Source organism: Phocoena sinus, chromosome 14 (assembly GCF_008692025.1).
Source record: "Phocoena sinus isolate mPhoSin1 chromosome 14, mPhoSin1.pri, whole genome shotgun sequence".
Classification (NCBI taxonomy): domain Eukaryota; kingdom Metazoa; phylum Chordata; class Mammalia; order Artiodactyla; family Phocoenidae; genus Phocoena; species Phocoena sinus.
In genome coordinates, this window is record NC_045776.1 from 83,224,617 (window position 1) to 83,246,030 (window position 21,414).

At 45.7% G+C, this 21,414-nt stretch overlaps 2 protein-coding genes across 5 annotated transcripts in view; one reads left to right on the plus strand and one right to left on the minus strand.

Moving 5' to 3' along the window:
* The first annotated feature begins 8,936 nt into the window (after positions 1–8,936).
* Positions 8,937–14,720, plus strand: SNRNP35 (small nuclear ribonucleoprotein U11/U12 subunit 35). Of its 2 annotated transcripts, none has more exons than XM_032603301.1 (2): positions 8,937–9,071; positions 13,829–14,720. In XM_032603301.1, the coding sequence occupies exon 2, from the start codon at positions 13,832–13,834 to the stop codon at positions 14,570–14,572; it is 741 nt and encodes a 246-aa protein (XP_032459192.1). In that variant the 5' UTR covers positions 8,937–9,071; positions 13,829–13,831; the 3' UTR covers positions 14,573–14,720. The 2 variants fall into 2 exon arrangements, with proteins under 2 accessions (XP_032459192.1, XP_032459193.1); XM_032603302.1 differs by having other exon boundaries at positions 9,008–9,141.
* A 2,787-nt stretch (positions 14,721–17,507) lies between these two features.
* Positions 17,508–21,414, minus strand: part of RILPL1 (Rab interacting lysosomal protein like 1) — a 44,366-nt gene continuing 40,459 nt past the window's right edge. For 2 of the 3 annotated variants that reach the window (XM_032603296.1, XM_032603294.1), the window contains exon 7: positions 17,508–18,354. In XM_032603296.1, coding sequence (XP_032459187.1) covers positions 18,210–18,354 — 145 coding nt within the window. In that variant the 3' untranslated portion in view covers positions 17,508–18,209. Of the gene's footprint in view, positions 18,355–20,375; positions 20,464–21,414 lie in introns of all 3 variants that reach the window. The other variant, XM_032603295.1, reaches the window with a different exon arrangement.

Genomic DNA, 21,414 nt, shown 5'->3' on the forward strand with positions numbered 1-21,414 from the left:
AGGGTCGTTGTGAGGAATATATGAGATCATGAGACAATGACTGTGACAAAAAGCGCTTAGGAAAGGCTCAAAAAATATTAGCGGGTATTCTGGATTCTTCCCTCCAACAAACACTAAGCTTGTGTGCCGCGCGCTTGGCACTTGGGTTGGGAAGGGAGGAGTAATGGATAAGACAAAAATCACCGCTTTGAAATTAGAAAACATTCTGCAGCTACACAGGGTATGACTGAGAATATTAGCAGTGTGGATTACAAAACGGGTTATTTTAGATTTAATTCAGGGTTTGTAATAGTCATAGGCAGACAATCCAGCAATGGAGCTTGTCTTTCCCAGGAACGTATTGGCAGTTTTCTTCGTGGTAGGTGTACCAGATTTTCTCCACAGTGAAGCTGTGGAGTCAAAATGGAGAGTGGACAAGGATAAAACAAACAAACAAAAAGCAAACGAACAAAACAGACACTAATTTCAAACGGTACAATGTTTTAATGATCAAACAAGGCCCCGGGCAAGGGCTCAGTAATCCATTAGTCACAGACCTGACGACACCCTGTGATTAAATATGGAGAAATATTAGGCTTACCATAAGTATAATATGGCATATCCATACAATGGACTATTATTCACTCATAAAAAGGAATGAAGGAATAGAGGGTCCAGAAAGAAACCCTCACAAACACGGTCAAATTATTTTCAACAAGGGTGCCAAGACTGTTCATTGGGGAAAGGATAGTTTTTTCAACAAATGGTGTTGGGAAAATTGGATACCCACATGCAAAAGTGTGACGTACCTTACCTTACACCATATACAAAAATTAACTCAGAATGGATCAAAGGCCTAAAGCTACAAAACTCTAAGAAGAAAACATAGTGGAAAAGCTTTATGTCAATGGATTTGGCAATGAGTTTTTAAAAAACACAGAAAAAGAAACAAAAGAAAAAAATAGATAAACTGGACTACATTAATGAAATAAAATTTATATTTTAAGGCAGGACAAGAAAATGTAAACATAAAATCCTCTCTCTGTACATTTGGGCCTCCTCCCTCCCTCTCTCATGTGCAATGTACATTTGCATTATACATTAACCAGACCTCCTCAAAGGTGGGAATGCCTGCTTGACCACAAAGGTCAACTTTTTTTCCCCTTTCTTCTGATGCTAGCAATGTAACCGCTTAAAAGATTAGCACTCTTTCCAAACTCTGTAGGGAGTCATGGTGACTTAATTGCTTGCTTACCTGGACTCTGTATCTTTGGTGAAGTTTATGTAAAATGCCTGTATGTCATTTTGATGTATGATCCTTTGTCTCAAAAAGGCTTATGACTGTGTCTTTGACTTCTAATAGGCAGAACAGTTCTCAGAGCTTCTGAGAGTCTGTCTCTTGGGTTATAATCCTCAGTTTGACTTAAGTAAAATTATCTTTTGGGACTTCCTTGGTGGTCCAGTGGTAAAGAATCCACCTTCCAATGCAGGGGACGTGGGTTCGATTCCTGGTCGGGGAACTGAGCCCGCGCGCCACAACTATTGAGCCCGCGCGCCTCAACGAGAGAGCCCGCGTGCCGGAAACTACAGAGCTCACGCGCTCTGGAGCCGGAGCACCACAACTAGAGAGAGAAAACCCGCACACCACAACTAGAGAGAAGCCTGTGCACTGCAACAAAAGCTCCCGCATGCCTCAACGAAGATCCCATGTGCCACAACTAAGACCCGATGCAGCCAAAAAAGTAAAAAATAAATAAATTAGGGACTTCCCTGGTGGCGCAGTGGTTAAGAATCCGCCTGCCAATGCAGGAGACACGGGTTTGAGCACTGGTCGGGGAAGATCCCATATGCCGTGGAGCAACTAAGCCACAACTACTGAGCCTGCGCTCTAGAGCCCATGAGCCACAACTACTGAGCCCGCGAGCCACAACTACTGAAGCCTGCGTGCCTAGAGCCCGTGCTCCGCAACAAGAGAAGCCACCGAAATGAGAAGCCCACGCACTGCGACGAAGAGTAGCCTCTGCTCACCGCAACTAGAGAAAGCCCGCGCACAGCAACGAAGACCCAACACAGCCATTAAAAAAAAAAAAAAAAAAAATCCCGCAGCTGCAACCAAGACCCGATGCAGCCAAAAATAAATAAATAAATACTAAAAAAAAATCAATCTATGTAATCCACCATATTAGCAGGCTAAAGAATCCACAAAAAAACTATTAGAGCTAATAAATGAGCTCAAGGTTGCAGCATACAAGATCAATTACAAGATCAATATAAAATATCAATTGCATTTCTTTTTCTTTTTCTTTTTGGCCACACTTTACGGCATGTGGGATCTTAGTTTCCCAACCAGGGATCAAACCTGCATCCCCTGCAGTGGAAGTGCAGAGTCTTAACCACTGGACTGCCAGGGAAGTCCCTGCAGAGCAGAAATTGAGACACAGACGTAGAGAACAAACGTATGGACACCAAGGGGGGAAAGCGGCGTGGGGGTGGGGGTGGTGTGATGAACTGGGCGATTGGGATTGACATGGATACACTGATGTGTATCAAATGGATGACTAATAAGAACTTGCTGTATAAAAAAAAATAATAAGAAGAAAATAAATAAATAAAATGAAAAATAGAATTATCATATGATCCAGCAATACCACTTTGGGGTACATATCCAAAAGAATTGAAAGCAGGGTGTCAAAGAGATATTTGCACACTCATGTTCATAGTAGCATTATTCACAATAGCCAAAAGGTGGAAGTTACCCAAATGTCCATCCACAGATGAATGGATAAAAAAAAATGTGGTGTATACATACAATGGAATATTAATCAGCCTTAAAAAGGAAGGAAATTCTGACACATGCCACAACATCGATGAACCTTGAGAACATTATGCTAAGTGAAATTAAGCCAGTCACCAAAAGATAAATACTATATGATTTCACTTATATGAGATATCTAGTGCACAAACTCACAGAAACAGAAAGTAGAATGGTGGTTGCCAGGGGCTGGGGGGAGGGGGGAATGGAGGGCCGTTGTTTAGTGGGTATAGAGTTTCAGTTCTGTAGGGTGAAAAAGTCTTGGAGTTTGGTTGCACAACAATACAAATGTACTTAACACCACTGAACTGTACACTTAAAAACGGTTAAGCTTGTAAAATAAATGTTATCCTATGTGTACTTGACCAGTTTTCCTTCTTTTAACATGTGAGGAAGCTCTACGGGGTGATGAAAATGTGCTACATCTTGATCTTGGTGAAGGTCACATGAGTATATACATAGGTGAAGCATTGCGGAACTGTATGCTTAACACTGTGTGTTTCCTTTGGGTAAATTATACCTCAGCAAAGTGCTGGTAAGGAGGTAAGGAATGACGGACGCTACAATGTGGATAATCTTGAAAACATTTTACTGAGTGAAAGAAGCCAGCCACAAAGGCCACCTATTGTATGATTCCATTTATATGAAATGTGCACAACAGCAAATCCATAGAGATAGAAAGTAGATTAGTGGTTGTCTAGAGCTGGGGGAGGGGGAGGGGGAGTACGTGCTAATGCAGACAGGGCTTCTTTTTGGGGTGATGAAAATGCTCTAAAATTAGATTGTGGTGATGGTTGCACAACTCTGTGAATAGACTAAAAAGCACCGAACATCATTGTTGGAATGTAGCCTTCGCAGAGCAATGCTTATCAGAAAGAAGTTAATGTTGCTGCATTTGTTTTTTACCATCAGGATCCCCAGCCACCACTGCTGGTATGAATCTCTTCTGCGCCACTGTCCTTTTCAAAAGTTCCTTCTGCCTTGAAATTTCTCTAGAAATTGATCCTCTAAGGCACCATATCTTTCTTCCTTCTTTGTTACACAGTGAAACCTGGTAAATCGCACTTTAAAAAAGTCAAAGTGGGCTTCCCTGGTGGCGCGGTGGTTGCGAGTCCGCCTGCCCATGCAGGGGACGTGGGTTCGTGCCGCGGTCTGGGAAGATCCCACATGCCGCGGAGTGGCTGGGCCCGTGAGCCATGGCCGCTGAGCCTGCGCGTCCAGAGCTTGTGCTCCGCAACGGGAGAGGCCACAAGAGTGAGAGGCCCGCGTACCGTAAAAAAAAAACAAAAACAAAATTCGGGACTTCCCTGGTGGTCCACTGGGTAAGACTCCATGCTCCCAGTGCAGGGGGCCTGGATTCGATTCCTGGTCAGGGAACTAGATCCCGCATGCATGCCGCAAGTAAGAAGTCTGCATGCCGCAACTAAAGATCCCGCATGCCACAATGAAGATCCCGTGAGCCACAACTAAGACCTGAAGCAGACTAAATTAAAAAAATAAATAAATAAATATTTTAAGTTTATTTATTTTAGTTTTGTCTGCACTGGGTCTTTGTCGCTGCGTGTGGGCTTTCTCTAGTTGCGGCTAGCGGGGCTGCTCTTCCTTGCGGTGCTCAGGCTTCTCATTGCGGTGGCTCCTCTTGTTACGGAGCACAGTTTGATCAGTTTGAAATGGGCTCTAGGCGCGCGGGCTCAGTAGTTGTGGCTTGTGGGCTCTAGAGTGCAGGCTCAGTAGTTGTGGCACATGGGCTTAGGTGGTTCGCGGCATGTGGGATCTCCCCAGAACAGGGCTCGAACCCGTGTCCCCTGCATTGGCAGGCAGATTCTTAACCACTGCACTAGGGAAGCCCCTAAATAAATATTAAAAAAAAAAATTCAACTGAGTATATTTGAAGATCTCCTTGGCTTTATTTGACGATTCATGAATTGGGCAGCATCTCATCTAGCAAGTAGAAAAGAGCTTCAGAGGAGCTGTACAAATGGAAGGTTTTTAAAGGCAGAAAAGGGGGATAAGACAAGGAAGTCATAAACAAAAGAAAGGATTATTTCAGGTAAGGTCGCCTTCCCTTGGGGGTAAAGGTGGGGAGTCTATCAAGCAGATTACCTTACTAGGGATGATCAGGAAATTCCAGATTGATTGGTTTAAAATTCCACCCCGGGAGAGGCTGAAACTGAAGTTATATATTAAGGGCTTAGCACAAGTGATTCCATTTGGGGCTGGTTTCTTTTCTCACCCAGCAGAGGTTCTTAAAGTGTGTTTCCGAGACCAGCAGCATCAGCATCACCTGGAAACTTTTCAGAAATGCAAATTCTTGACCCACTGAATCAGAAACTTTAGGGGTGGGCCCCAGCAATCCTCCCAGACCGGGGCACGAACCCACGTCCCCTCCATTGGCAGGCGGACTCTCAACCACTGCGCCACCAGGGAAGCCCCAATCTGTGTTTTAACAAGCTCTCTAGGTAATTCTGATGCACATGCACCCTGAAATTTGAAAAAGTATGAGTGCTACCACAGTGTTCAAGGTGGATTCTAGACCAGACCACAACAGTTCAAATCTTGATTGGCTCTGTCACTTGCAAGCTGTGTGATCTTAGGCAAGGAAATTACTTCTCTGGGGCTCAGTCTTCCCAGCTATCAAATGGGGATAAGGATAGAAGCCACTTTATAAGATTGTCGTGAAGTGCTTTAGAACAGCATCTGGCACACGGTAAGTGCACAATACATGTTGGCTATTATTATTACTATGCCTATTATAAACTACTTTATCTCCAGAATATGAAGTATGAGAAACTCCCCAAGTTCATATGATTATTTGGGTACAAGCTATGAAAGGCTGGATCAGTAACACACATAGAATATGTCTACAACAAAGCTTTTTAAAAAGTCCAAGTGGGGCTTCCCTGGTGGCGCAGTGGTTGAGAGTCCGCCTGCCGATGCAGGGGACATGGGTTCGTGCCCCGGTCCGGGAGGATCCCACATGCCGCAGAGCGGCTGGGCCCGTGAGCCATGGCCGCTGAGCCTGCACGTCCGGAGCCTGTGCTCCGCAACGGGAGAGTCCACAGCAGTGAGAGGCCCAGGTACCGCAAAAAAAAAAAAAAAAAAAAAAAAAGGAGCATAAAGTAAGGTATCGCCCAACTCACTGTTAAGCAAAGGAAAACATGACGTAGGAAACAAAAGTAGTGGGTGGATCATGCTTCATAAAAATGGAACCATAAGTGTTTGGGGGTTAATTCCACCCATAGGAAAGTTCCATTAGCAAATATCTGGTGGTCCTATTTTGGTACATCAAGCAGAGTAGGTCTCATGCTCTTCTGAATACTGGTGGCACCATTAATTTCCTGAGTGGTACATTCAGTATGTCTTTCTTCCTGTTCTCTTTTGGCTTAAATGCCTGCAATCCTGGGTCAGTGACTTCAGCTCTAGGAGCTGAAAGTCTTTAGAAAAGAATTTGGTTGCAGGAAGGGTGGTGCCCAGAACACTTGTTTTCAGTCGGTGTTTGCATAACAGCACACTTTTTTTTTTTAAACTTAGGTGAAATGTTTATTCAGGGTGATGAGTGGGAGGGTGGGGTGTGTGTGTGGGGAGGTGGTGTAGGTGGGTGAGGGAAGCATTAAAGGAAACTACAGCCAAGGGACTAATGTCCTCCACCCTACTCTCCAGGCCAGCTCTGTTCCACCCAGGAAGGTTACAATACACTCTGCAATGGGTTGTTGAGAGAGTGAAGTGAGCTTAGCCCAGTGTCTGGCAGGTGATGCTAACTGTTTGTTTGTTTGTTTGTTTGTTTAAATGTTTGTTTTAAGATGGTGATGTTTGTTTTAAGATGGTGGTGATCAGTTTGAAATGTACAGAAATATCAAATCATAATTTTGTGCACCAGGAGCTAACATAGTGTTGTAGGTCGGTTATACTTCAAAACAAACAAACACACAAACACATAGAAAAAGAGATCAGATTTGTGGTTCCCAGAGGTGAGGCCTGGGGGTGGGGGAATTGGACAGAAGCAGTCAAAAGGTACTTATTTCCAGTTATAAATTAGTACTAGGGATGTAATGTATGATATGATAAATATCTTTTTAACACTGCTGTATGGGAAAAAGAATTTTTTTTTCTATTTCCTTTATTTTGTATCCTTACGAGATGACAGATGCTCACTAAACTTACTGTGGTAATCATATCATGATGTATGTAAGTCACCTTAAACTTATATAGTGCTGTATGTCAATAAAACCGGAAAAAGGGAAAAAAGATTGTATAAATATGAAACTTCTATAGAAATCTCTAGTAGGGTTGCTCACGTTGCCCTTCAGATCTTCTGCTTGGTTTATAAAGTATTTTGTTATGTAAGTAATTTTGTATATAATTAAACTTTAACTATATAGATGTGGCAGCCGTGGAGATGCCTTTCAGATGACCCTTCAAGAGGCCACCAAGCATATTAAAAGATGTCTGCAGCACCTTCAGAGTCTGCAGAAGCATTCATGCTGTGGATGCACTTTTCCCAGAAGCCTTCCGTTGATAAGCCAGCAGAGCAGAGATACTGGGACCACAATATTTCTTTTTAAAATTTAATTAATTAATTATTTAATATGTTTATTTATTTTTGGCTGCACTGGGTCTTCGTTGTTGAGCGCGGGCTTTCTCTAGTTGCCGTGAGGGGGGCTACTCTTAGTTGCGGTGCGCGGGCTTCAAACAGTGGCGTCTCTTGTTGCGGAGCACGGGCTCTAGGCGCCCAGGCTTCAGTAGTTGTGGCACACGGGCTCAGTAATTGTGACTCGCGGGCTCTAGAGCGCAGGCTCCATAGTTGTGGTGCTCGGGCTTAGTTGGTCTGTGGCATGTGGGATCTTCCTGGACCAGGGATGGAACCAATGTCCCCTGCATTGGCAGGTGGATTCTTTTTTTTTTTTTGCGGTACGCGGGCCTCTCACTGCTGTGGCCCCTCCCGTTGCGGAGCACAGGCTGCAGACGTGCAGGCTCAGCGGCCATGGCTCACGGACCCAGCCGCTCCACGGCATGTGGGATCTTCCCGGACCGGGGCATGAACCCGTGTCCCCTGCATCGGCAGGCAGACTCTCAACCACTGCGCCACCAGGGAAGCCCCTGGCAGGTGGATTCTTAACCACTGCGCCACCAGGGAAGTCCTAAATATGAAATTTTAAACTATAGATATTGCTCACTTTTTTGCTCAATACATTTTATTAATATATTTCAAGAGGACGTACTTTAAAGAAAGCTATAGATATTCAGAACCTATGCTTCACCTACATAATAAAGATTTGATAAAAACTAGGAAGCCGTAATACATCCTTAGTAGCTGGTCATTGGCTTACCTTCTAAGAATAGGACTGGAATCAAAATGAGATCAGCTGTTCGCAGAAATGACCCACTTGTAAGAATTAATCAGAAAATGATTGGCTGAAGAAATCACGAGACTCATCATGAAAAGCACAACTGTCTCAAGACATTTCAAGCTGTACCACAAGTCGTAATCTACCCGAATATTTTGACCTAACAAAAAAGAAACACAGCATAATCTGAATGCATACATCTACCCGTTCTACACAGATTTACTGACCACACCGTTCTCCCCTCTCCCTCCCACACTTAGGTTTTAAATCTGGGCTTCTTAACCGTGACTCTAAAGGCAGGGGTCCTCAAAGTCATTTTGAGGTTCATTCAGCGGTTCTGAATTCACTGATTCCCTGCGGGGCCCAGGAAACGGCATTTAAACCAGCTTCTACGCGATTCTTAAGTAAACTCTCCAAACTGTGAAGAACTGTTTTGCTTGTGTGGAAAGCGAACGTGTTAAATTTACGGGTTAGAAAAACTCTGGCAAAACATACGTACAAAGTTTCCTTGTGAACCGGCATACAGATTTTTTGAGTAAAAAAACCCCACAATATTAAGCAAATTCTCAAAGCGAGCCTAAGAACCAAAACTCGCATCGCGCTGAAACACCTCTTTGCTACGGAGAGAAATCCAGCGGCTCCCAGACAACTAGCTGCACATTCGATCGTCTTTCAACTTTTGTTCAATTTAGCAGTTTCTGTCTTCGTGAAAAATTTTACAGAAACAGAAAGTTCATTCTCGTCGGAGACGATATGCAGTCGATGCTCAAGGCATGTGATTAAATTTCTTAAAATAAAAGCAAAAACGGAAACAGGGCCCGTGACGAATCTGCTACTTCCGATGTAAAGGTCCTGTCAGTCAAGGAGGAAGAATCTTCCGTCGCTTCGAGCTCGGCACCAGGCCCCGTGGGAAAGAAAGCCCGAGCCTTCCTGAGGTGAGCGGGAGCGGTTTGGTGGGAGTAGGGCCCACCCTGGCGAGAAGGACGAGGGAATTCGGCCTGGACGGTATGTCGGCGCGTGCGTGGGCCGCCATGTTGAAAGCGGGCAAAGGGGGACCTTTTGGGGTTGTGTTGCCGGGAGCGGGGGCGACAGCTGGGTTGGTAGGATGGCCCCTTCCGTCCTGTGCCCCCTCAGATGGTGACGGGCTGGGGAAGGCATCCCTGAGGGACGGCGGCCGAGACGGAGGCGCTGCGGGGCGGGGGGCGGATCGGAAGTATAGACTTTTTCACGGAGACTTACGCGTTAGCGTCCACGGCCTCACTGCGCGTGCTCGGACGGCTCTGGGCGCCAGCCTTCAGTTTGCTTCCCACCTGGTGGGAAGCGCCGGTTGTTCTGTTCTGCAGACTCAGTGCTGCAGGGACGAGTGCTTTGTTTGTTTGCTTAAGAATAGCTTTTTTTTTTTTTTTTTTTGCGGTACGCGGGCCTCTCACTGCCGTGGCCTCTCCCGTTGCGGAGCACAGGCTCCGGACGCGCAGGCTCAGCGGCCATGGCTCACGGGCCCAGCCGCTCCGCGGCACGCGGTATTCTCCCGGACCGGGGCACGAACCCGTGTCCCCTGCATCGGCAGGCGGACTCCCAACCACTGCGCCACCAGGGAAGCCCAAGAATAGTTTTTATTTGTATAATAATTTATAATTAGAAAGCGCTTTCAAAGACATTACCTTCTCTCATCTTCACAAAAAAACGCGGTGAAGAGGCACTTAGCAGCATTTAACAGGTGATTTAAATTTTGCCGAAGCTAACATTAGGTCTCACACCTGGGTGTTCTGACTCCCAATCCAGTGCTTTTTCACTTTCCACACTTGTCTTTAATAGTTCATTGCCCCACTCACCTCCACCCCCGACGATTCATCTCTCACATCCCATCTCCGTTTATGAAGTAATGACGAGAATCTAAACATCCAGAGAGATGGTGGTAGAAAATCTCGATGCAATGTTGCAACGGAGGAAATACACCTAGAAAGATTAACGAGAAGCTGTGAAGCCCGCTCTTCTCTTGGTATTGAGTATTGATAGGAGCATGCAGGTGAGGGAGAAAACCGGAAACTCATCTTTTATCCCTTTGTAATTTTTTTCCAGAGTTTAATTTGAGGAACTCTTAAAGCTTTGAACAGGAGCTCTGACTGTGTACAGCAATGCCAGCTTTATTTGGTGGATCTTTGTGATCTTTTCCTGTGGAATGGGGACGGGTTCCTTTCCCACTTGGCTGCGAGGGGGTTCTCAGCCTCAGACACCCAGACGTGGCCTGCTTTTTCCTATCCCCATCTCAAGCTTTATATTTTATGACAGCTATCTAAGGAAAGAGTTAAGAGCTCAAGCTCTGGAGTCAATAAAAGCCCTTGGTTCTAACTCCCCCTCTGGGCTACTTCTGTGATTTGGGCCAAAAGACAATCTTTTTGCATCTCACCTTTGGCATCTGAAATGGCAATAATAGAAGTGGGTGTGTCCCGGTGTTGTTGAGAGGGGAGGGGAGTTAAGTGCTTAGCGCAGTGCCTGGCACCTCCTAAGTGTTCAATACAGGTTAACTATACTATGGTCTCTTTTTTGTTTGTTTGCTTTTCCTGCAACCTTGCGATAGTACGATTAGAATCTTAAGAATTTTAGGTCCATTTAGAGAATACCAGAGCAGAGATCCAAACAACACAGTGATCTCTCTCTCCTTTTTTACCCCATGTGGAGAAATTACAGCCATAATAGACAAAAGACACAAAGTGAGTTAGAGGCAGAGCCCAGACCGGACCAAAAGCGTCTCACTCTTCTCGTGCTCCTTCCCTTGTTCTAGTTGTTTATCATCCTTTTACTGATAAGGATACCAGAGAGGTGTCTTCTCCAAAGTTGCTTGTTAATGATGAGACGCATATATGTCCTCCTTTTACAATTTGGTGGCAGATGGTGTAAGTCCTGCCTCTCAATTTTCTTTCTTTCTTAAAATAATTAATTTTTTGGCTGCGTTGGGTCTTCGTTGCTGCGTGTGGGCTTTCTCTAGTTGGGCGAGCGGGGGCTGCTCTTCATTGCTGCGGTGCACGGGCTTCTCATTGCGGTGGCTTCTCTTGTTGCGGAGCACGGGCTCTAGGCACATGGGCTTCAGTAGTTGTGGCTCGTGGGCTCTAGAGCGCAGGCTCCGTAGTGTGGCGCACGGGCTTGGTTGCTCCGCGGCATGTGGGATCTTCCTGGACCAGGGATCAAACCCGTGTCCCCTGCATTGGCAGGTGGATTCTTAACCACTGCGCCCCAGGGAAGTCCCTGCCTTTCAATTTTCAATGAAGTGGTCCTTTTTGTCTGATTTGGACCAAAATAAGTTCAGTGAATTTTGTTTGGAGTTGGTTCAGTTCCCCAACATTTATCAGGAAGTGTCCTAGGATCTGGAGACACTGGGTTGAAGAGTGTTTATTGTGAAGAGTGTTTATTGTGTGTTGGGCAAAACGTGATCAGTATGACAGAAGAGGTACCATGAGCTGTGGGACCAACGGGTTTGCTTCATAGGGAAGAGGCTGGAAGCTGGACTTGAAGGACCAGTAGAATTTCCACAAGTGGAGATGTGGGAGGTGGAAAGGAAGGGAATATTCCCAGCAGAGGAAATTGCACCAGGAAAGACACAGAGCCAGGGCATTAGGGCACGTTCAAAGAATGAGGAGCAGTCCTGGGGAGAGTAGGTTCTGCAGTGGAATTTGGGGAGAGGCTAAGTGAGAGTCAGAATTCTTGAGTTCATTGACTTTGGGTTTTATTCTGTAGGTGTTTTACTATTTTACTAGGAAAAGAAATTCCACTGTGATCACTCCCCCTACATAACCTGTAAACTGAAGAACAAAACCAAAAAAGATCCTTGAGGAAAATTTGAGGAGGGGGGGAAACTATAGATACCATTTTAATAAATATCATGGAAAGATGCTGTTAGGAATGAAGATCACCAGATATATTTGACAGAGCCCTGGTTTTAAGGAACATATTTCAGCCTTGGCTCTAAAGCTTTACAGAGGTAGTCACATGATTACCAGCAGGGTCTGAAATGTTGGCAAGCACCGAATTATTCCAGCAAATTCACATGAATCAATTATCATGTGTCAGACTTAAACTTACCCACCCTCTTTCAAACAAACTAGAAAGATCTATCGGAATGAATGACAGTTGCAGTGTGCTTGCTGAACTAAAATTACCATTGCAATCAGTTCTCAAGCTCCAAAGCATAAATGGATTATGAGCTAGGGAAGTGGGAAGAAATCCCATCTTCCTTTTTTTTATATATAAAGTTTCTTTTTATTTATTTATATATATTTTTTGGCTGCGTTGGGCCTTCGTTGCTGCACACGTGCTTTCTCTAGTTGCGGCGAGTGGGGGCCACTCTTCGTTGCAGTGCGTGGGCCTCTCATTGCAGTGGCTTCTCTTGTTGTGGAGCACGGGCTCTAGGCACGCAGGCTTCAGTAGTTGCAGCACGCAGGCCCTAGAGCTTGTGGGCTCAGTGTTATGGCATGCGGGCTTGGCCGCCCCATAGTATGTGGGATTTTCCTGGACCAGGGATCAAACCTGTGTCCCCTGCATTGGCAGGTGGATTCCTAACCACTGTGCCACCAGGGAAGTCCCCCATCTTCCTTTTGAACTAAAGAGCCTGCGGCTGGGTCACTGTCATTTTGGCTTTGCTCCCTGTTTACTGACAGATGCAAAAGGCTGCATTCAGAGCACCATTTTCCCATGTAGTTTTGTTTTTTTAAAAAGTCCTTATCAGAATAATCTGGGAGGGACTCCCCTGGTGGTCCAGTGGGTAAGACACCGCACTCCCAATGCAGGGGGCCCGGGTTCGATCCCTGGTCGGGGAACTAGATCCCACATGCCGCAACTAAGAAGTCCCGCATGCCGCAACTAAGGATCCTGCATAACGAAACGAAGATCCTGCATGCCGTAACTAAAGACCCAGTGCAGCCTAAATAAATAAATATTTAAAAATTAAAAAAAAAATCTGGGAGCGGGAATGTGGGGAGCACAGATGAAATAAGACAGGCCAGGTGTTGGTCATGGTTGGAGCTGGGTGAGAAATTCATGGAAGGTTATGCCGTTGTCTACACTGGTATGTGTTTGAAACTCTTGGTAGTAAAGAGTTTTTAATTTTTATTAATGTTATTATTATTATTATGTATATATATATATATTTGGCCGAGCCGTGTGGCTTGCAGGATCCTAGTTCCCCAACCAGGGTTTGAACCTGGGCCCCGGCAGTGAAAGTGCCGAGTCCTAACCCCTGGACCGCCAGGGAACTCCCATAAAGAGTGTTTTAAAATGCCCTTTCCACAAAAGTTCCCAGGCTAGTTTCCCTATGACCATTTTAAAGTCTCTGAAAGGTGAGCCTGGGTTTTGATTCTGGATTGTGATCCGTGTTGCCACGTTATAACAGTTTGTGTGTGGCCTACCGTGGCTAAGCTGGATGATACACGTATGCATCAAACTCAGGCACGTTGCCCTCTGCTTCTTCCGGGGAGGGTTGGTGGAGGAGTGAGTGCAAGCATTCTGGAGCCCCACTGCCTGGCTCTGATACTGTCTCCCCTGCTTTCTAGCTGGGAGGCCACAGCGTCTGAAAAATCCTCTTCCTTCCCTGTTGGGAAGAAGGGGTGAAAAGCAGTATCTACTTCATGGGGTTGTTGGAAGGATTGAATACGCAGCTCACAGTAGATGCTACATAAACGCTTGCCGTGCTTCTCCTTAGAACATGAACGATTGGATGCCCATCGCCAAGGAGTATGACCCGCTTAAAGCTGGCAGCATTGATGGCACCGACGAGGACCCACATGATCGAGCTGTCTGGAGGGCGATGCTGGCACGATATGCCCCCAACAAAGGCGTCACAGGAGACCCCCTCCTCACCCTGTTTGTGGCGAGACTAAACCTGCAGACCAAAGAGGAGAAGTTAAAGGAAGTATTTTCCCGCTATGGGGACATCCGGCGGATTCGGCTGGTGAGGGACTTGGTCACGGGCTTTTCGAAGGGCTACGCCTTCATCGAATACAAAGAGGAGCGTTCTCTGCTCAAAGCTTACCGGGACGCCGATGGCCTGGTTATTGACCAACACGAGATATTCGTGGACTATGAACTGGAAAGGACTCTCAAAGGGTGGATTCCTCGGCGACTTGGAGGAGGCCTCGGGGGGAAAAAGGAATCTGGGCAGCTGAGATTTGGGGGGCGGGATCGGCCTTTCCGAAAACCCATTAATCTGCCAGTTGTTAAAAGCGACCAGTTTCGAGAGGGAAAGAGGGAGAGAAGGGAGCGATCTCGATCCCGAGAAAGACACTGGGACTCCAGGACGAGGGATCGGGACCATGACAGGGGCCGGGAGAAGAGGTGGCAGGAAAAAGAATCAACTAGGGTGTGGCCAGAAGGTGACTGGGACAGAGAGAGGGACTTCAGAGATGACAGGATCAAGGGGAGGGAGAAGAGGGACAGAAGTAAGTAGACTCCATCCCCTACCAAACCCAAACGAAGGTACCCGACCAGTAAAAGCGCAGGGAGACCTGCACTGCTTGTTTACAGAATCCAAGTCCGGTGGTTGAATAAAACTTACTGATGAAAACAAAAACGAAACAGAAAAAACTTACTAATGATAATGGAGTTGGGTATGTTTTCTTTCGACTCTGGAATGCAGGTTCAAGATGAACATGCTGATACTTTGAATTTTCTCTTCTTCAGCTTATAGTTTTTTTGTTTTTTGGGGCTCCTGGGTGGTTTGCGGGATCTTACTTCCCTGACCAGGGATTGAACCCGCGCCCTCAGTAGTGAAAGTGCAGAGTCCTAACCATTGAACCACCAGGGAACTCCCTTCATCTTATAGTTGTAAGGACCCATTATTTGATAAGCTTGAGAAACAATTTTGCAGTCACCAGCATCTGTACAGAAAGACCTATGTAAGGAGCCACGACTCATTTAATTTGGCAGTATGGAATTTGCTTTTTCTCCCATCTATTGGAAATGGCCATTTTGAGGGCTTGGCAGAAAGAGGTGATGGCTGAAAACCATTTGCATTGATCTGTGACTCCTGGGAACCCAAATCTGGTCAGAATCTAAGTTGTGTGTTTTCCACCTTTATGTCCATAGTGCAGGGTTTGCTGCAGTGAAATAAAAATGGGTTAGAAAAATGAATCCAAGGAGAATGTCCAGAGACTTAGTACCAAAAGCCAGTCTTAGCAGTGATCTGGGTCAGCAACCAGCTTCTCTTGAACAAATATAACTCCATTCTCGAGCCAAATGCTGACTACCTTTTTTCCTTTTCTCTTTTTGGCGGGGTGGCTGGCATTTAAAATGAAAACCCAGAGTTGCAGGGCTTTGGGGCTATGGTCTGTGGCAATCCTCCAGCCCTTGGAAAAGAGAAAGTTCAAAAGAAGTGAGAGTGAAATGAAAATGAAATCAATGAAAGGTTAGTAGCTAGTTCCAATGGACTGATTTGCCTTTTCTCTCTTCATCATCCAGCCTCTGGTTTGTTTGAAACTGGATATATTGACCTGAACTTCTGAGAGCTTTGAATAAGTACCATACTGTCCATGTGATTTTTCAAGAAAGTGCCATTCAACCTTTTTCTTTTATCCATGGCTGTGTCTTTGAAAGCTCAGGTTCTTAAAATTCAGGATGTCTCATGTAAAGTAAATGTCTGATTTAGTAGCAAGACTCACACATTCATTACTAGGTTTTTGCATCAGGAGTATAAATCTCATCGTTACATAGGGGACCTACGATATCTTAAAAGTGCTGTCAGCTGTTAGAACTGTTTTAGAAGAATATGCTCTTTCCTTTGTACATTTCCAGTGCAGAATTTTACTCTTCTCCTAAATCTCAGAAGACCACCTTGCAGGAACACCTTTATGATTTCACCCATGTTTCATTTACAGCGTGTGTTATGGGCTAGAGTTGGTAGGTACAGTAGGTAATCAAGCTGCTCCACATCAGGGAAGCTGAGTCGTGAGACAGCTTCAGAAGAAACACAGACAGGGGCAGCCGTGTTTACGTAGTGTTTACAGAGTCTAAGCTGGCGGCTGTCGACCCTGAGTACCAGAATACCGATGGATGGAAAAAATAGGCACATTCAGTCCCCACCCCTGGACATTCGGGCTTAGTCTTACAATGACCCTGGTAACTAAAAAAAAAAAAAAATAAAAATTAGTAGAACCCCCCCCCCCCCCCCCCCCCCCCCCCGTCAGGGACTGTAGTTGTCAACATGGCAAAGGCGGATACCCTCCGACCCGGCGATTCTGCTGCTAGTTTATTCTGCAGACTGATGCACGTGTGTGTGTACAGTGCTGTTTTAGAAAGACTGGAAGCTACCTGTCCACCAGTGGGGCCTGGACAAACATGAACAAATTACACTCGGTCGACCAGGGTTCCTCAGTCTTGGCACTATTGACATCTGGGGCTGGAAAATTCTTTGGTATCGGGTGCCGTCCTATGCATTGTAGGGTATTTAGCAGCGTCCCTGGGGCCTACTGGATGGCAGTAGCACCCATCCAGTTGCGACAACCAAAAATGTCTCCGGTGAGTGCCAAATATCCCTGGGGGCCAAAATCACCCCTGGTTGAGACCCACTGTCTTTTATACCGGTGTGAAGTCATGTCCAGGGTATTCTAAGGAAAGAAAGGTATGGGATAGCATGTGTATGACACGCTGCCATTTATGTAGAAAGAGAACAGGAATATATCTGTATTTTTTACATGATTGCGTGTATATTTATAAATTACTTCAGGAAAGACACCCAGGAAACTACCAACACTGGTCACCCCAGGGGGAAGACAACCAAAGGTGATGCGGGGAGGGGGATTCCTCAGCACAAATGCTTTTATACTCTCTGAGAATAAACTCTAATAGTTCTAATGGGCAGCCAGGTTGGAGAACCACTGCTCTAAACCAACATTTTCGTGTCTGGTGATTTTTCTCAGCGATCTGGAAACAGAGTTCATGTCGATTCTATAAACCGACTTGATGGTTTCTTAGCAAACCATAGTAAAATGTGTAGAAAGCAGCCCAGTCAGATGTACTTGAGTGCCCTGTTAGGAAATGGTACCTCTCTCAATCCGTGAGCGCGCAGTCTTGCACTCTGGGTGCTCCGTGAGTGGAGAGAAAACATTACTTGGGTAACCCCCCAACTTGCCAGTTGCAGACGGCATGTGGCTCTCCGTCTCCACTGCAGCCTCATGAGTCAGCCAGACGTTTGGTCCCCAAGCCATCTTTTCACCCACCGCCATTGCTTTGGCGAGTCTACCCTACCCACCATCTGGCATCCCCGAGGGTTCCGCACATCACACTCAATCCGCTTTGGGACATTTGTCTTTTTCGCAGGGGACTAAGTATTTGACACAGTGAATGCTGAAACAAGATGCCAAGAAAAAAAGAATCCATACGAAACGTTGCAATGTCTCATCCTTAGCAACTTTGTTTGGTTAGTACTGCATGACTCATAGCACATTCCAAGGCACTGGCCTTGAACATTGCTACATGCTCTAGGCATTATCAGTAACAAGATGCAATAGAGAACCACAGGCTCTTGCAAACTTGTCTCCAGTTTCTGGGCAGGAGGACCGTCCTCCCTGTTTTCTGTTTGCTTTGTGCCTAAGCTGGGCCAGCTCACCCTGTGACTTTGGAAGCCCTGCCTGTCTAGTCGATGCGTCCTATATATTATGCTACCACCATGACAATGTCATGAACGTAACTAATGAAGACCTACCACTTCCCTGCCTCCCATTTAAGTATGACAAAGGTGATCATAAAACCTCTACACAGATAATTTCATACAAAGCATGTCAAACAGCAGTTATAGCGGCATGTGATGTATCTGGCGAAGCTTGCGTTACTGAAGTTAATGCAAAAGTCAGCTTCCGCTCGTGGTCTTATTAAATATATATCCTAAGGGATCAGAGTCATCTATTAGAAACGGTGATAGCCCTGGTATAAATAAACGTTTCTTTAGAGTTTGGCATCAGTTTTTTGACGTGCTCCCTCAAAGCAGACAGTTTGTTGGAGGGATCAGGTTTGAGGGTGTGACACCCAAGGCGGCCAGGTTCTGTTGCAGGCGCTGGTGGTTCAGGTCCAAGGACAGAGGCGGGTCACGGTCACAGGTGCTGCAGGGCCTCCTGTCCTTGTTCCGTGTAACCGTCGTCGCGGTGGCAGTTGGCCCACTGGCCAAAGGACTCGTGGATGCGCACGTTTCTCTGCGTGTTGACCAGACGCTTCTTATCTCGGGAGAAGAAGCTAAACCTTTGAGAAGGGAAAGAAAGAAATAAGAGGCTGCCCTTGGCCATGCACATCACAGTTTTTGCAATGCCAGCAGCAAACGTGAGGGAGCAAATCAACTCGAGGTGTGAAAGAAAAAGTTCGGGGTGCAGGTCAGAAAGCAGCAGGGCATTCTGCGTGTCACTGTCACAGTACCTTGGAGGTGACACAGTGTGAGCAGGGTGTGCACATAGGTGATGTATCTCCCGCCTTAAGCACTACTGAGGATTTCTTCTCATGACCAGTGGAAATAAAAAGCTACTGGAAACATACATTATGGGTTTCTTTACCTTAATGATGCACAGAAAGAAATACTTGAAAGCCATATGGTACGTAAGACGATTCGGATGTAAAGAGATGAATATTTTAAATTCAAGTAATTATTGCATGTGGACTGGGAAACTAGGTAAGTAGCACATCAAAGCCCAAATCTCATGGATATTACTACAGCTTAGGATGAGGTGAAAGTAGGTAGTTAAGAAAAATGAGGCAATTAAAATATGTATTAAGGAATAGCATACACGGTTCTCTGATTAGATGGACATTATGAATATAGTATGTGAATGAAATTTGGGAAATATTAATTTGGACAAGTGACAAGAACTGATTTAATGGTGATTAAAACGGATTTAGTTTAAAGGTGAAAGCCTTTAGAAGTTATCACAGTAACTATCTACATAGCGACAGCTAAAGTAGACCAAGAGGTCTTTTCAAAACAGCTGTGACTATTGGTCATTGATCAATCTGAGTGAACCATCTGATTGATGCCTAAAGATGAAAGTAGAAATCTCAGGCCAAAAGCTGATAATGTGGCCCATTTAAAACAAAGTCAGCTTAAACTCCACCTAAACAGAGACTAGGACCCTGGCCAGTAGACTTGAGTTGGCCTATTTTGAGTGCTTCCCCAAAGCCCTCTCTGAGCTGCCAGCTGTCCTTCTGTACTCTCCGCCTCTAATTAAAGATTCTTTCTATTTTTACCAAGTTCCCCTACTCCTGAATTTTGGTTTCTGAACTTGGTAAGAAATATAGTAGCTCTGTTATGTTTTCCAGGGGCAGGAATAGGAAGGAACCCCTGAAGAAGTCAAAGCTTCAGATCAACTATTTTCAGTTCCCTCTGTCCGTTTACCTATTCGTTTTTTGGTTTGTTTTTGTTTTTTAGTGCTGTGGCCTATGGAGTTCAGTTTTAATCACATCTGAGTGAAAATGATCTTCCTATTCCGTGGTTACTGGATCCTACAATAACTTCCTAGCAGGAATAAAGTGGTCTTTCATTGTAAAGCTGGGGCAAGCCAAGTTTGTCTAGAGAAATTCTCCCTACCAGCTAAAGTCTCTTTTTTCTGCAGCCAATACGTGTACTGGCAAATGAAGGCATTCTTCTCATTCTGGGTTATTTGTGAGCTCTTTCCATAGGGTAATCAAAGCAATTAGCTGGCCAGAAAGACAGTAGCGCTCATCACTGTTACATGTCATGTCTACATGATTCAAGCAGGAAAGCCACTTGCCACTTCCTGTCCAAGGGGACACAGAAAGAATCAAGACAAAAGTCTCCTCCTCTGCTTTTCCTGTTTTAACAAGATCAAATGGCTTGCTGACTATGGCTTGGCAAAACAAAGCGGTTTAGAAAGCCAGGGTGTGAAGATCAAAAACACAGCGTTAGTGTCACTTGGGGGGGCGCAGGGATGGGTCACGGTGGGCGTTGATTACTGACCCGTCACTTAAAGGACCTTCTTTACTGGATCATGGACAAGGTGGTTTTAGAATGGAAACAGAAAAGACAGAAAGAATTATTGGTGACAGAGCCGAGAATTCCGAGGCTTCACTCGTGCATATGCAGCGTCATGAGCCGCACGTTTGAAATCGCACTCCACACCCACTTCAAATGGGAACACGCAGGTGACGGCCATGCAGCTAAAGGGGCCAGAGGACACAGGCCAGCCCCAGCAGTAGCTGCAGCAGACATTCCAAAGGCACAGCTCAAAAGGAAACCAGAAAAATGCAGTGCCTACGAGGGACACAAGTCGTCGGACAGGCTGCAGTGTGGGGTCATCTATTATCAGTCCGGCTGCTACCATGGGCATTATGGCTGTAAACATCCTGGTTAGAAAAGTACAGATAGACACAGAGAAGATAAAAACAGGGGCGGCATGAAAAAGAAACACACTCCACAGACAGGTCAGCCGAAGGGTTTGCTTATGGTTGATGTGGAATTATGGCCCCCAACGCCCCCCATTCATATTTTGAAAAGTCCTAACTCCCAGGAGCTCAGAATGTCACCTTATTTATTTATTGAATGTCACCTTATTTAGAAATAGAATCCTTGTAGATGTAACTAGTTTTGGTGAGGTCATACCGGAGTAGGGCGGCCCTAATCCAATACAACTGGTGTCCTTATAAAAGGGGGAAATTTGGACACAGACACGCACACAGGAAGAAGGCCATGTGAAGATGGAGGCAGAGTTTGGGGTGATGCTTCTACAAGTGAACAAAGGCCAAAGATTGTCAGCAAACCACTAGAAGCTCGGAGAGAAGTGTGGAGCAGATTCTCTCTCATGGCCCTCAGAAGGAATTGACCCTGCCAACACCTTGATCTTGGACTTGTAGCTTCTAGGAACTGTGAGACTATACATCTCTATTGTTTTTTGTATTTTTTTGGGCATGCCACTTGGCTTGTGGGATCTTAGTTCCCTGACCAGGGATTGAACCCGGGCCCTCGGCAGTGAAAGCGTGAAGTCCTAACCACCGGACCGCCAGGGAAGTCCCTATCTCTGTTGTTTAAGCCAACTCAGTTTTTGGTACAACAGCCCTAGCAAACGGATACAGCGTGTGATAACCACGTAGGGAAGACAGGGTGGCCTCAAGGGCTGAAAACGCAGGCCTGGGTGTGGGGAAGGAAGTGTCAAAACCTGCCGTGGGATTACTCTTGGGTGTCTTCCAGCACGTCTCCCCCAGATGCCATGAGCTGTAGGCTATGTGCCCTGAAGGCAGCCAGGGGAGACCCAGGAGAGAAGGTGAGGCAGCCAGGATGGGCCGGGCAGGAGATGGCCT